At 46.5% G+C, this 15,382-nt stretch overlaps 1 protein-coding gene across 9 annotated transcripts in view; it reads right to left on the bottom strand.

Annotated features, from left to right (window-relative positions):
• MYBL2 (MYB proto-oncogene like 2) overlaps positions 1-15,382 on the bottom strand; it is a 43,090-nt gene that overhangs the window by 13,932 nt on the left and 13,776 nt on the right. For all 9 annotated transcript variants that reach the window (XM_077873237.1, XM_077873229.1, XM_077873236.1 and 6 more), the window contains exons 4-8: positions 14,951-15,043; positions 14,537-14,757; positions 10,917-11,079; positions 4,300-4,587; positions 1,369-1,782 (exon numbers count right to left, since the gene is read on the bottom strand). In XM_077873237.1, the coding sequence (XP_077729363.1) occupies positions 1,369-1,782; positions 4,300-4,587; positions 10,917-11,079; positions 14,537-14,757; positions 14,951-15,043 (1,179 nt within the window). The remainder of the gene's footprint in view (positions 1-1,368; positions 1,783-4,299; positions 4,588-10,916; positions 11,080-14,536; positions 14,758-14,950; positions 15,044-15,382) is intronic.

Raw genomic sequence — 15,382 nt, 5'->3', positions numbered from 1 at the left:
ATGTCGAAACCCTAATCCATAGGACCTCAGAACATGACTGTATTTGGAGACAGAGCCTCCTAAGGGAGGAGTAAGGTAAAACTAGGTCATAAGGGTGGGCCATCAACCAACATGGCTGGTACCCTTAGAAGACTCTATGAGAAGCAGGTGAGATTATAAGAGAAGAGATTAGGACACAGACACACAAAGGGAGACTACGTGAAGACACAAAGAGGAGACAGCCAGTCATCTACAACCATGAGAGACTATGAAAAAACTGAACCTCTCACAGAAAAATATTATTAATCACCCGACACGGGCCTGACCTCAATCCCTGGATAGATGGGAGTAGCCTCCTTTATAAAACATGCCTCCTCTAGGGCTTCCTCTGTCCCACATCATCAGGGAAGAGAGCAGATGTAGTAAAACCCAAAGCCTCAACTCACCCTCTTCTGGTCTGAGGATGGGGGAACTCCAGATCTGCCCTCTCCCTGCCGGACAGTCTACCCTCCCATAGCCCCACCACCAGCTCAGCCCCCTGGGCAGCACATACCTTTGTTACACCTAAGGCCCTTCAAAGCCCCTACCCCATCCCCCAACCTCCTCACCACGCTGGCTCTGGACTTCACACTACGTACTCTGCTCCCTCATCTCCATGCCTTTGTTTAAGCTGACAAAACCCAGCTCAAACATCGCTCTTGGAAGCTCTGAATGCCTCCCTGACCTGGAGGGAAGACAGGGCCTCTCCTCAGCTCTCCCTAAAAGTACTTTCATTACAAATAGAGCCCCAGGAAGTAGCACCTAGGTCACAGCAAGTTCCCAACGACCACAGCACTTTCCACACCACATTCTGTTAAAAAAATTACAAGCCTGCCCCCAGCATTCACTGCCCCCATTCATTCATCAAGGGCAGGGTTATGTCACCTTCACTGCTGCACCCCAGGGACATAAATCCGCTATGAGTAGGTGCACAATAAAGAGATTCTTTTAGCAAATACTGAGTCCCCAATCTTCTTTGCCCAGTCACCACCTACTATTCCCCAGCTAAGCATTCCCTCCACCTCATGGAAGCCTTCCAGGATAACAACTTCCCCCCAGACTAGACGCTCCCTTGTGGCTCTGTAAACCTTCTCCTGTATACCAGGTGTCGTATTTATTTGCAGTTTTTCCTATTAACTGGTCTTCCCACCAGAGCATAAGCTTCATGAGAACAGACCCAGCCCTGTTTTTGCTCACTTCTACATCCTAGCACCTCGCCCAGTGCCTCACACACAGCAGATGCTCAGCAAAGACTTGCTGAATGATATGTGCCTATGTGCCAGGCCCTGTACTGGGCACTGGGAATCTGTATACCAAACCCAGCAAGGAGTTGGGTTGGGGTCCACACACCTGGGAGGGTGAGAAGGGCAGGGTCTTGACAGGTGTGCTCTTGGGGGTGAGGCTGTTACAGGAGTCTAGGAAGGACAGGCTGGCGCTGTTCTCTGTGACAGGGGACAGGGCAACACGCCTTTTTTTCTGCCGCTTGAGCACTGAAGGCGGTGTGCCAATGCCCAAGCCCCCCACTTCAGTGCTGGGGGAAATGGGGATCAGCTCGCCCCGACTGCTCCGGCTCAGGTCTGAGATGGTGTGGCCGTCCAGGCGGTACTCGGTCACACTGGGTACTGTGGAAGCAGGCTGACGGGACGGCAGTGTCTGCTGCTGCTGTGACGGTGATGGCTGCACAGGGCTGTTGCTGATGCTGCCCTCTGCAGACGGCTCCTCAGGCAGGTCAAATTTACTCAGGTCACACCAAGCATCAGGGTCCTGCCCAGAGATGTGGGTTAGGAACAACTGCAATCACTCTGCTCTCCCAGCAGACACAAGAAGACTCATTCATTAAAGGACAATACACAAGCATTAGGGAGGAATCCACAGCCCAGGAGTCATCACCATGAATGTTTTCTTGCATTTTCTTGAGGATTCTTCTACATCTGTATATCTCTATCTGCAAACATACCTGAAGTCATACTGCGCATATGGCAGTTATTTTTAAAAAGCAACACATATGATATACAAAAAGTACAAAGAAAGAAAACTTACACCCGTCAAGGAGCCTAGGAATTAAAACCTAATTGGTGAAGCCCCATGCCTACCTCCCCTTGTTCACACCCTCTCTCTGAACTCAGTATTTACCATCCTTACACATTTCTTTCATTTTACCACTTATACATATCCCTAAATGATAGGATTCTGCATGTTTTTAGCCTTAAAAAAAATCATTTCGATATCCTGTTTTTCTATTTACAATAATAGTACTTAATTCTATTACCTATGAGTTAGAGGTTTACCATTAATAAATCTGTTATCATGTGAAAAATTTCCAACTTTTATAACAAGTTTTACGACTGCAAAATATTCGATCATATGAATGCATCAGTTACTTAACTATTCCCCTCTTCTGTTGGACATTGTTTTTTCCCTTAATTTTTTGTTAAAGACTTTATTTATTCATGAGAGAGAGAAAGAGAGAGAGACATAGGCAGAGGGAGAAGCAGGCTCCCCATGGGGAGCCTGATGCAGAACTCGATCCCAGGACCCCTGGATCATGACCTGAACCAAAGGCAGACGCTCAACCTCTGAGCCACCCAAGGCACCCTTCCCCTAACTTTTTAAAAATTAAAAATAACATCTTCATGAGCATCTTGGATACAAATATTCTACTGCATTTTTGGGAACTTCCTTGACAGAGACTCCTAGAAATGAAGTCTTAGGCCCGAGGTTGTGTGACCAGGCTTAGGTCCTATGGCTTAGGCCACAGTTCTAGAGAATGTGCTCCATGCACCTATCAGTCATGGATCCTCTGTGGCCACTTCACCTAAACTGTTTCCCACCCCACGAGAACCTTGTCAGACAAGCATTACTTTCTTCCTTTCCAGGCCAGAGAGGATGCAATCTGCCCAAGGTTGCTAAGTTTCTGGGAGCAATTCTGAGTCATGACAAGTCTTCTCTCCTTTGGCCAATAAATTATCACCCAGCCACAGGGCTGCTGGAGACAGAGGCTTCCGCTTTGGTCCCAGGAGGTCTGGCCCTGAGTAGACCCAGATGCTTATGATGGCTGCTGGTCCTTGGGACTCTCGAGAACCTCGGCAGTTCGTTCATAAGGGTGAGGCCAGCTTGGGCAGTACTGTATGCCAGTAGGAATTCAGTAAAACTGAGCTCCCCTCTCGCCCTCTCTGTGCCTATCAAGTTGAAGAAGCAGCAGAAAAATCTGAGGATGAAGGCTGGTAACACCATGAAATGCCAACAGTGCCAGGCACAGCGTGGGTCCTACTCTCATCCAACTCTCCCTTTAGGGCCTGAATCAGGAACTGTACATGGCAGCGTCAGAGATATTTATTTAATGTATTGATAAATAAATCAGACCCGTTTCTCATGCCACTCTGAAATTTCTCAGAGTAGAGGGGATACCACAGCTAGACCCTACAGCTGGGACCAATCCCAGCCTCTGGAGGCAAGAGGCTGGTCAAGACAGTGAAGACCACCAACCTTACTCACTGTGACTGTGGAGACACTACTTAGCCTCCCTGAGCCTCAGTCTCATCTACAAAACAGAGAAAGGATATACCTCACAAGATGCTGTATGGATTATACATTAAGCCCAGAGCCTGGCATTAGGTAGATGGTCAATAAACAGTATTGTTATTCTTAGCAAGGATGGGGAAGCCCAAGGAGGAAAGTCACTGTGGGGTGTCTCCCCCTGAATTCTGGGGGGATTCTGCTGTCCCTAGTTGCCAGGCCTCTCACCTATCACCTCCTGAAAACTGTTCCACACGGCAGGCCTGGCTGACACAGCAAGGAGCTGGGATGTCACATCAAGAGATGCAGCCCCCAGCGAGGAGCTCTCTCCCACGACGTACAATCCACAGCCACTGCAGCCTCAGAGACAGTGTTACTGAATTAGCAAACCCCACTCGGCACTCCAGCCCCAGCCCTAAATCTGGTGCCACAAGCACCATGCTCTCCTATGCTGTGTTATGGGCTTCAAATGCCCTCCCCTCGTCATCCTCAAGGTCTCAGTGCAGTGCCACCTCTAGGGAATCCTCCCACCCCACCTAAACTGCAGAGCAGGAGTCAGGAGTTGCTGAAGGCAGGGACAATGTGGCAACTATCTGTGTCCCCAGGCCCTGGCTCCCAGTGGGGCACTCAGCACCAGCTCAGGAAATGACAGCAGGAGGGAGTGAAGAGAAGGATGCCCACCCCCGAGAGAAGCACTCCACGAGAGAAGCACTCCCAGTTGGCGGGTGCTCTGGGCCCACTCTGAGGTGCTATAACCAACATTACCGACTCGATTAAGTCCAGGGCTTCTGAGAGGCTGGACCCCACGGCAGGGATGAGGAGGTTTGCGGCCTCCACCACCCACTTGTAGGGCAGGCTGGTTTCTGGCGAAGAACCCTCCTGGTCTTCACGTTTAGGGAAGTCCTCCAAGGGCTCTGGTGTTCGCACTCCACCCAGGTCTGCAGGGACAGCTCCCTGCTCCTTAGAAGTAGTGGCTGCCGTGGCCTCCTCCTCACTGCTTTCCTCTTCTTTCATGGCAGGAAGCGCTGGGGGCCAATTGGTCATAAGACTTCCCTGTTGGACACAAGGGCACACTGTTCAGAGTTCCGGTTATAAGATACACATTGTATAGTATTCTAGCTAAAAATGCACAACCTGGGGCACCTGGCTGGCTCAGTCTGAAGAGTGTGCAACTCCTGATCTCGGAGTCGTGAGTTCAAGCCCACATCGGGCATAGAGGTTGCTTAACATAAAAAAAGTTTGTAAATAAAATAGTTAAAAGGTACAACCTGATCTAATAAGGAAACTCAAATGAATCTAAATTGAGACACAGATGAGGTGCCTGGGTGGTTCAGTCAGTTAAGCATCCAACTCTTGATCTCAGCTTAGGTCTTGATTTCAGAATTGTGAGTTCAAGGCCCTGCACTGGGCTCCACATTGGACATGGTGCCTACTTACAGAGGAAGAGAGAGAGAGAGAGTCTATAAAATAACTGGCATTATCTTACACTTCAAAGATACCAGCATCGTGAAAGGTTAAGAAAGGCTAACGGGCTATTCAGATAAAAGTAGACAAAACAAATGATAACTAAGTGAGAAGTCTAGTCCTAGACTGGATCATGGGCAGGAAAATGGAATATAGATTATAGACCTGTTAGAAGTCCTAAATCAGTGCTAAAAGCTCTGAATTGGACATTAGCATGCTGTGAGTATGTAAACCAAGGCCCTTATTCTTAGGAAATACAGACTCCGTATTAAGGGATGGAGAGGTAAACACATGTAACCAACTCTCAAATGGCTCAGATAAAAGAGTAGCATCTATATACAGAAAGATAAAGCAGGGATCCCTGGGTGGTGCAGCGGTTTAGCGCCTGCCTTTGGCCCAGGGCGTGATCCTGGAGACCCGGGATCGAATCCCACGTCAGGCTCCCGGTGCATGGAGCCTGCTTCTCCCTCTGCCTATGTCTCTGCTTCTCTCTCTCTCTCTGTGGGACTATCATAAATAAATAAAAATTAAAAAAAAAAAGAAAGATAAAGCAAATCTGGCAAATGTTAAAAACTAATGAATCTAGAGGCACCTGGCTGGCTCAGTCAGTGGAGTGTACAACTCTTGATCTCAGGGTTGTGAGTTCAAACCCCATGTTGGGTGTAAAGATTACTTAAAAATAAAAAACCCTAAAAAAAAAAAAAACTAACTAATGACCTAGTAAAGAGTATTATGGGAGTTCTTTGTACTATCCTTGTAACTTTTCTATATGCTTAATATTATTTCAAAATAAATGTTTGGAAAATGAATGTATACTAATTTTGTGAGACAGAAAGAAAACAAATGAAAATCATTTGGGATAACAGCTCTCCTGGCAGAACCCTAGAACTAAGCCTGACACATTAACCTTACAAACTCCAGGGGAGCCTTGAAAACAGCACATGTGGGGGCGCCTGGGTGGCTCAGTCAGCTAAGCGCCTGCCTTTGGCTAAGGTCATGACCCCGAGGTCCTGGGATGGAGCCCCAGGTAGGGCTCCCTGTTCAGCAGGGAGTCTGCTTTTCCCTCTCCTGCCTGGCTTGTGTTTTCTGTCTCTCTCTCTCTCTCTCTCTCTCTCTCAAATAAATAAAATCTTCCAAAAAATGAGGAAGAAAAAAATGGCACATGTGATCCACAGGGCCTTCTTGAGGGCAAGGAGTGCAATCCCACACCAATGAGGGGGCAACAACGGTGGCAGGGAGAAGACACAGGCTCTGGATTCAGCCAGAGCTTAGCCATTTTTGCTAGCCAACCTTGAGGAATCTGTATGACCTGTGTGCAGGTCAGCTTTCTTGCTGGCAAAATGAGGACCCTAAAGGCTCACCAGGCAGGGGTGCTCTGAAGATCAGCAACAATGTGAACAGCACCCAACCTACACCATGGCTATTATGCTATTGTCGTCAAGTGAACGGAATGGAAATGGTTTGTGATGCAAGCAAAGGAAGAAAAGGACATAAAAAGAACAGATTTGATTGAAAACTTATAACCGCGACAATCAGAGAAAGGGGAAGAATGCCATAAACGCTATTTAAAGGTTCGAATGTGGGAATCCTACTTTAGAAACAGCCGTGTTGAAAAATGGCTTGGTGATTTCATTTAGAATTCAGAATATACTTACCATACGACCCAGCAATCCCATTCCTAGATGTTTACCCAAGAGAAATGAAAACTTATGTTCACACAAAACCCTGTACACAGATGCTCATAACAGCTTTATTTGGAAACAGAACTAGAAACAACGTCCTTCAGCTGGTAAACAATGAAGAGTGGTACTCCCATACAACAGACTATCACTCAGCAGTAAAAAGGAACAAATCACTGACAGACACAGGCACATGGATGAATTTTAATGCACTAATACCTAAGTGAAAGGAAGCAATCAGAAAAGAGTACAAGACTGTATGATTCCATTTATATAATATTCGTAGTAACATAAAACCACATAGATACAGAAAACAGAAGTGGTTGCCAGAGGGCTGGGGGCTTGGGAATTTTAGGTGGTGATGGAAACGCCCTCCACCTTGACTGTGGTGTTCGTTACATTTATCAAAACACACAGAACTATCTACTGAAAGGGTGAATTTTACTATCTATAAACTACAGTTTTATAAAGTCAAGTGATGAAGAAACTCCAAGTTTCCCAAGCTGAGAAAAAGAAGTTACTATACGACAGAGGTGTAAGATCCTAAATATATAAGTAAAAAAGTTTGTGAATGACAGTAAAGAAAAAAAAGGGGGCAAAGGCCAATCAATAAAGAAAAAAGTCAACCTTACCAATAGTAAAAGAAATCAAATCCAAGTGATACTCCATTGTTACCCATAAAATTGGTAGCTTTTTTTTTTTTTTTAAAGGAAAGAGAGCAGTCCGGGTGGTGCAGCGGTTTAGCGCCGCCTGCAGCCCAGGGTGTGATCCTGGAGACCAGGGATCGAGTCCCACGTCAGGCTCCCTGCATGGAGCCTACTTCTCCCTCTGCCTGTGTCTCTGCCTCTCTCTCTGTGTGTGTCTCTCATGAATAAATAAATAAAATCTTTAAATAAAGGAAGGGAGGGAGGGAGGGAGGGAGGGAGGGAGAGATCCCCATGCAGGGCTCAATCTTATGACCCTGAGATCATGACCTGAACAGAAATCAAGAGTCGGACGCTTCACCAACTGAGCCACCTAGGAACCCTGGAAAAGATTTTCTTTATATAATCTCAGCGAGTGGTGACAACAGTGTACGAAAAGAGGTAATGCCATGTGTTGTTGACAGGACACAATGGTACTACCAGTTGAGTGGCAATTTAGTCATGCCTGTGAAAATTTCACATGTCCGAACCACTTGACACACTCACGCTACATCCATAAAATTAACCCACATCAATAAGTTCATGCACAAAGAATCTGAACAATGATGTTCACTGTAGCTTCTTAACAGAAATGGTAACAGATGTCCATGAGCAGGTTATGACAAGATGTGACAGATTCAAGAATGGTGTAAAGATCTGTATGAGCAAAATGACATGGAAAAGATTTAAGAAGAAGCTGTAAGGCAGTAAGTTATACCATAATCTCATTTTAAACTTACTGCCCTTAGTAATAAATGTTGGCAAACACATTAAATATATTGGTTCTCTCTGGCAGCTGAGATTAGCAGGCTCCATCTTCTGCAATATTCAGTACTGTAAAGTAACTTTGTAACTCTTTACAATGATCATGTATTGCTTCTGAAGTAGAGGGACAATAATTATAATTAAAAAGCACTGACCAGTGAGTGGGGAAACAGGAAGTAGTCCATACACACAATCATAGGCAAACCTTTTCTGGCAGGCAGTCTAGCAAGATGTATGAAAAGTTTTTCAAGAATGTGTCTCAACCCATCTCCAAGAATTTCTAAAACAAGTGAGCACATGAGAGTGATTTTAGCAATAAGCATGGTCATTAGGTTTTTTTTTAATGTTATCTATTTATTTGAGAGAGAAAGATATAGTGAGAAAGGGCATGAGCAGGGAGAAGGAGGCTCCCCATGAGCAGAGAGCTTGACACAAGGCTTGACCCAGGACCCTGGGATCATGACTTGAGAGCTGAAGGCAGATGTTTAACCGACTGAGCCACCCAGGTGCCCATAAAGTTTTGTTTCTAATTTTAAATATTAGATATAGCCATAATTAAACAGCATAAAAGAACCATGAAAATGATGCTAAAGATGAAATGAGGCTGATAATAACATGCTAACTGACCTCTGGAGCTTACAGCCGGGGTGAGCTCATGGCCGGGGTCTGGGCTCATTCAGGTCAGCGCTCCAGATGCAAAGTGCCAGAGGCAAAAGCTAAATCAATAAACTGCCTTTCAGCCAAGAAGGATTTCCAGAGAACTGAGGAAGGTCTATCCACTTCCCCTCTCCTAAAAGGTGATTTCATGTCTGCTAGTGCCCATTTCTTTGTGGATAGTATGCTTTTTCTTCAACCAGAAATAAGAGGCTTGATAACATGTTACTTAGATACACAAGAAAGTATGAGAAAGGGACAGCCCAGGTGGCTCAGCGGTTTAGCACCACCTTAGGCCAAGGGCATGATCCTGGAGACAGAGATCAAGTCCCGCATCAGAATCCCTGTGGGGAGCCTGCTTCTCCCTCTGCCTGTGTCTCTGCCTCTCTCTGACTGTCTGTCTCTCATGAATAAATAAATAAAATCTTTCAAAAAAAAAAAAAAAAAGTGTGAGAAATACTCTTCTGGTTAAGGGATGTGTGGGGAGTCCCCACTGGGGAAGAAGTCAATTTTATTTTCTAGATCTTTCCCTACTGTTTGTTACTCCACAGGGGCATTCGTACCAGGGAATCAAGAGACACTCAGGCTGAAAAATCAAGAAACAGAAAAAAAAACATTATGTAAAGCTCTAGTGGAGCATCACAGAACTGGAGCAACATACAACTTCTACCTAGCTAGCAAGAAAAGGGAAGGGGAAGCATTAAAAGAGACTATTCACTAATTTACAACCACAGAACAGACTGGAACAGAGCACAAGGGAAATGTGTTACCTATACCATGACTCAGCATTGTCAAATCTTCATTCCCTGACACGTTTCCTTCAAATATTTTTTTTCCTTCAAATCTCTTTAAAGATTTTTTAAAAATGTATTCGTCTTGAGAGAGAGCAAGCAAGAGTGAGTGAGAGCATGAGCAGGGAGTCCAATTTGGGGCTCAAACCCAGGACCCTGGGATCATGACCTGAGCTGAAAGCAGATACTTTTAACCAACTGATGAGCCACCCAGGTGCCCGCAAATCTTTTTTTTTTGTTGTTCACATTTATTTATTTTTGTAATCCTTACACCCAATGTGGGGCTTGAACTGATTAACACTGAGATCAAGAGTCACATGCTCATGACTGAGCATGTGAGCCAGCCAGGTACCCAAATCATTATTTTTAAAGAATAAATCGTTAGAGAAATGGTTTAAAAATATCAATAAAAGGTTTGCTCCAAGGTGCGGGATGGGAGATGTTAACATCTGTGTATTGGTTCCATTTTTACAATTGCAAATGTAATACCATATAATTTCATAAACCATATGGAATTATACACAGAAAACAGAGGAGGGGTGCCTGGGAGGAGGGAAGAGTGCTGACAAAAAGGAAGACAAGGGAATATGGGGCGGGGGCGGGGGGGGAAGGTTGCTCTTGACAGAAATGTCTCTATATCAGTGTGGTTGGGTGGTTGGTACAGGACAGTATGTTTTCAGCCTGACTCAGAACTGTCCACTAGGGATGCCTGGGTAGCTCAGCAGTTGAGCGTCTGCCTTTGACCCAGGGCGTGATCCTAGGATCTGGGATCGAGTTCCACATCTGGCTCCTTGCAGGGAGCCTGCTTCTCCCTCAGCCTATGGCTCTGCCTCTCTCTCTCTCTCTCTCTCTCTCTCTGCATCGCTCTTGAATAAATAAAATCTTTAAAAAAAACAAAACAAAACAAAAAACTGTATACTAAATATAATGGATTTTACGGTGTGTGAATTATACCTTAATAAATACATAAATGATTTTTTTTTAATTGCAAACATGCTTTTAGTATGAAAAGCCTGGAAAGGGCAATAAGTTGGAAGGAAGCTGTTGATGAAAACAGAGGAGGCTTAGGACCTCTTCAATCCAATCCTCCAATTTTATATGTCAGCTTGCTCTGTCGTCCTTCACCTGCGGGCAGACAAGTGTCAGGTCTGTGCAGAATTACGGGACAAGGAAGGGCCTAGTGAGAGATGTAGCCCACAGGAGACCCCATGGCAGAAGTCATGAACAGCTGTGGTGAAGATGAGAAGGAAAGAACAGGTGTTAAATGAGATGGTCCAGGATAAATATGCAACCTCGCAAATCTAGAGCCAAGCCCTGGGCTGAGTGGCCTCAGGTGGCCATCTCACCTGCTCTTCCACGGGGCGGGCGCTCTGGCAGCCTTCCTTGTCTTCAAGCTCCAGCAGCAAGTACACAGGGGGCTTGCAGTCTTTGGACTCACTCAGGAAGCCACCCGTGTCCACCTTCCTTTTGATGGTGGAGTTCCAGTGATTCTTCACAGCATTGTCTGTCCTGTGGGGACCCAGAGGAGGCCTTTCAACTCTGCAGCCCAGGTGCCACATGTATGTCTCACTAACCTTCCTGAGCCCAGTTCCCACTTTTGTAAACAAGGGTTCAACGTGATGACTCTACGGTCTCTTTCTCTCTTTTTCTTTTAAGTAGACTTCATACCCAGCATAGAGCCCAATGCAAGGCCTGAACTCACAACTCAGAGACCAAAACTTGACCTGAGATTAAGAGTCAGACACTCAGCTGACTGAGCCACCTAGATTCTACAGTCTCTTAGCTCTAAGATAAAGTCCCACGTGTTTCCAGCCCTCAACAATTTATACATATTTCCACTAACCTCAGCAAATAAGCAAAGATATTATTCAGCCTACGGTAAAATCATATAACCAAAATGTGTTTGAAGTGCTGAGTCCTTTTTCCACTCACTTTGCACCTGTAGAAACTAGAAGCAAACCCCTCGCTGCTGAGCTCCACTTTGAGGCTCACAGTGATCTTGAATGCAAGCCCTGCTCCTCCTCTCAGAGTGCACAATGGCCAAAGGGCAGAGCTAAATGGACAGGCCGTGTGAAATGGGTCACTGTGAGCCTCAGTTACTTTATCTGGAGAAACAGGAGACTACTTCATACTCCACCACTTATTTAAGATTAACTGAAGAGACACATATACAGTAGTAGAAGCACAGAGTAACAGAGCAGTATGGAAGTGTAGAGAAGTAAAGGAACAGAAAAGCAGACTGGTCCAAAAAGACAGAATAGCAGAGCAGTAAAAGGTGTACAATGGTATGGAAACATAGAACACTACAGGAGAATAGAAATGTAAAGTATATAGCAGCATGCCGTAGTTTAGAAGTAACAGAGTAGCATAGTACTAGAGAAGCATACAGCAGTGTAGCAGTAAGCAGCTCATGAGAGCAGAGTACTGTGGAAGAACAGGGGAGCACAGTATTACAGAAGCATACAGTATAGTAATAAAGCACACATGACAACAGATTAGTATAAAAGTATAGACTAATACAGCACAACAAAAGTACAGGACAGCAGAGTAGTACAGCAGTATAGAGTAGTATAGTAGTACAGAAGCCCAAAGCAGTGGGACCCCTGGGTGGCTCAGCGATTGAGCATCCACCTTTGGCTCAGGGTGTGATCCTGGGTCCTGGGATCGAGTCCCACACTGGGCTCCCTGCATGGAGCCTGCTTCTACCTCTACCTATGTCTCTGCCTCTCTCTGTCTTTCATGAATAAATAAATAAAAATCTTAAAAAAAAAAAAAAAAAGGGATCCCTGGGTGGCGCCACGGTTTGGCGCCTGCCTTTGGCCCAGGGCGCGATCCTGGAGACCCGGGATCAAATCGCACGTCGGGCTCCCGGTGCATGGAGCCTACTTCTCCCTCTGCTTGTGTCTCTGCCTCTCTCTCTCTCTCTCTGTGTGTGTGTGTGTGTGTGACTATCATAAATAAATAAAAAATAAAAAAGGAAAAAAAAAAAAAAAAGAAGCCCACAGCAGTACAGCTATAGGACTGCACAGCAGCAGTAGTATAGGAGTAGCATGGTACTATAGAAACACTCAGCAATAGAGCTGTAGGACTGCACGGCAGCAGGAGTACACAGCTATACAGTAGGACAGCACTACAGAAGCCTCAGCAGTAGAGCTGTAGGACTGCACGGCAGCAGGAGGACACAGCTATAGAGTAGGACAGCACTATAGCAGAAGCCTCCGCAGTAGAGCCGCAGGACTACCCGGCAGCCACAGTACAGAAGCACCGAGTAGCAGAGTACTAGGAAGGCACGAGGCAGAGTACTAGAGAACAGGGTAGTATAGTACCACAGCAGCACACGGGAGTATAACAGTATACAGCACATCATATATACAGAAATGCAAGCACACAGTAGGCACTTCCTTCTCTGGGAGTCCAAGCAGAGTGCTTTTCCTCTAAATCGTGAACAGACATGATGAACAACAGCCGGACTGACCAAGCAGTCAGAGGAGAGGGTCTGTATCCCCGAACACTCCCGCTGCAGGACAGAGTGCAGACCAGGCAGGGGTATGGGCAGAATGAGGTTGTTGCTAGGGGATCAGCCACAGTCGGAAGAGAGATACACCCCACCAAGGGCTGAAGGAGTGTGTTGGCTCCACAATGGGCACAAGCAGAGTGCATCTCAGGCCAACAGAGGAAAGCAGAGCAGCTAAAGCCCCATGGGTAAGCAAGAGTCACAGTACATCAAGGCCAGGCTGGTGGCATCAGCCAGTGCAAGCAGGTCACAGAGGGAAAGAGACCCAGGCCTCTAACCCAAGTGCTAGGAGAAGCACCAAAAGGATGACACACTCAGGTTTGAGTTTTGAATCTAGACCATTTCAGACTTCAGAGGAGATACACCATCTGGCATTTTGTCTCCTCTCCCTCCAGGACGACAGTGTCATGACCAAGGATTAAAAATAAAACTGGGGTGCCTGGGTGGCTCAGCAGTTGGGTGTCTGCCTTTGGCCCAGGGTGTGATCCTGGAGTCCCGGGATCTAGTCCCACATCGGGTTCCCTGCATGGAGCCTGCTTCTCCCTCTGCCTGTGTCTCTGCCTCTCTCTGTCTCTCATGACTAAATAAATAAATAAATAAATAAATAAATAAATAAATAAAATCTTTTAATAAAAATAAAACTGAGGGGATCCCTGGGTGGCTCAGAGGTTTGGTGCCTGCCTTCAGCCCAGGGTGTGATCCTGGAGTCCCAGGATCCAGTCCCACATCGGGCTCCCTGCATGGAGCCTGCTTCTCCCTCTGCCTGTGTCCCTGACACACACACTCTGTCTCTCACGAATAAATGAATAAAATCTTTAAAAAAAAAAAAAAAAAAAAACTGAGTAAGGGGGAAACACACAAGGACAAAGTGAACAGTAGCAAACAGCCACAGATAAGAAACAAATAAGAGATTTTTGTAAGTTTCCAGAGGATGGACAGCACTTAAGAGGAACAATAAGCAATTTAGGAGAGGGGAATTGACTCTAGAGGAAGATTCTGGCAAGAATGGAGCCAAGTCTTCCAAATACTTCCCCAGAACCCCAAGAGGCTCTTTGAGGGACCAGGCACAGCAAGGAGTAGGGGGGAAAAAGCAGTGGGTTTGAATATCTAGATCCTGGCCCTGATCTTGCATGTAGGAGAAGACAAGTTTATTCTCTAGAGAAAAAGGACCAGGCAACCCTGGCAGAGGGTAGGGATGGTCCACAGAGCTCCAACGGGGACCAAATGAAAATCTGTACACAAAGGGTACTCCCTGTCCTGATCCCAAACTACCTATATAATCAGGCACGGGCACCCCTAGGCAAGAATCTGAAGGATTCATTCATCTCTGGGAAAAGTGACAACTGCAAAGAAATCGGACTGGCTCTTGGACTATCCCCCACAATAGCCCAGTGGATGCCCTCACTTCCTAGGAACATCCACGCCTGTCCTGGCCCCTAGATGGCAGCTCACCTCCCTGGCAGCATCTTGGCGATCTCAGCCCAGCGGTTGCCAAGCACCTTGTGGGCCTCACAGATGATGCGGTCCTCCTCCTCAGTCCAGCAGGACTTCTTTACCTCGGGGTTGAGATGGTTGTGCCAGCGCTCACGGCACTGCTTCCCCAGCCGGCCCTTCAGGTGCTTGGCGATCAGCGTCCACTGCTTTGTGCCGTACTTTTTGACCAGCTCGATGACCTTGGAAAAGGCCTCTGTAAAGCCAGGGGAACCCACCCCTCCCTCATCCCCATCACAGCACCTTCCCTCCACATAAGCCTCATCTCACCACAGCCCTGAGAGGGCTGGCTGACACCCCTGCCAACCCCCAGACAGCCTCACCATCCCTTGATTCACTGGGGTGGGTGAAGGCCCACCGCGTGCCGATAGTTACCTTTTGGTCCTCCTCTTTGGTCCATGGCCCTTTGACGAGGTCTGGATTCAAGACCCTCAGCCACCGGTACTGGCACTGCTGGTCAGTGCGGTTCTAGGAAGAGGACAGGAACCTGTGAGGATTCCTAGGAGAGCAGCCTTGGACCCTGGCTGAGCACTGGGTTCAAGGGGCCAGGCCTATCTCACACAGGTTTTTTGTTTCCTTCACCCACCACACACTATACTCCCACAGGTTGGAACGCACATGCTTTCCCTGTAGGAAGTTTCCCTTCCTCCTCCTCCCCTCACAAAGAGACAACCATCAGGAACCATAAATTCCTATAAAAGCTTGTGGTGTATGTCAGGAATCCTTCCTTGCCTCGGGAAAGCATTATTTCCCTGAAAGTTTCAGATCTCATGGAAACAGGGAAGGTGAGGGATGGGGTAGGAAGGG

Source organism: Canis aureus, chromosome 26 (genome assembly GCF_053574225.1).
Source record: "Canis aureus isolate CA01 chromosome 26, VMU_Caureus_v.1.0, whole genome shotgun sequence".
Taxonomy (NCBI): Eukaryota; Metazoa; Chordata; class Mammalia; order Carnivora; family Canidae; genus Canis; species Canis aureus.
The sequence above is the reverse complement of the archived record's forward strand: the minus strand, read 5'-3'. Positions and strand labels throughout refer to the sequence as shown.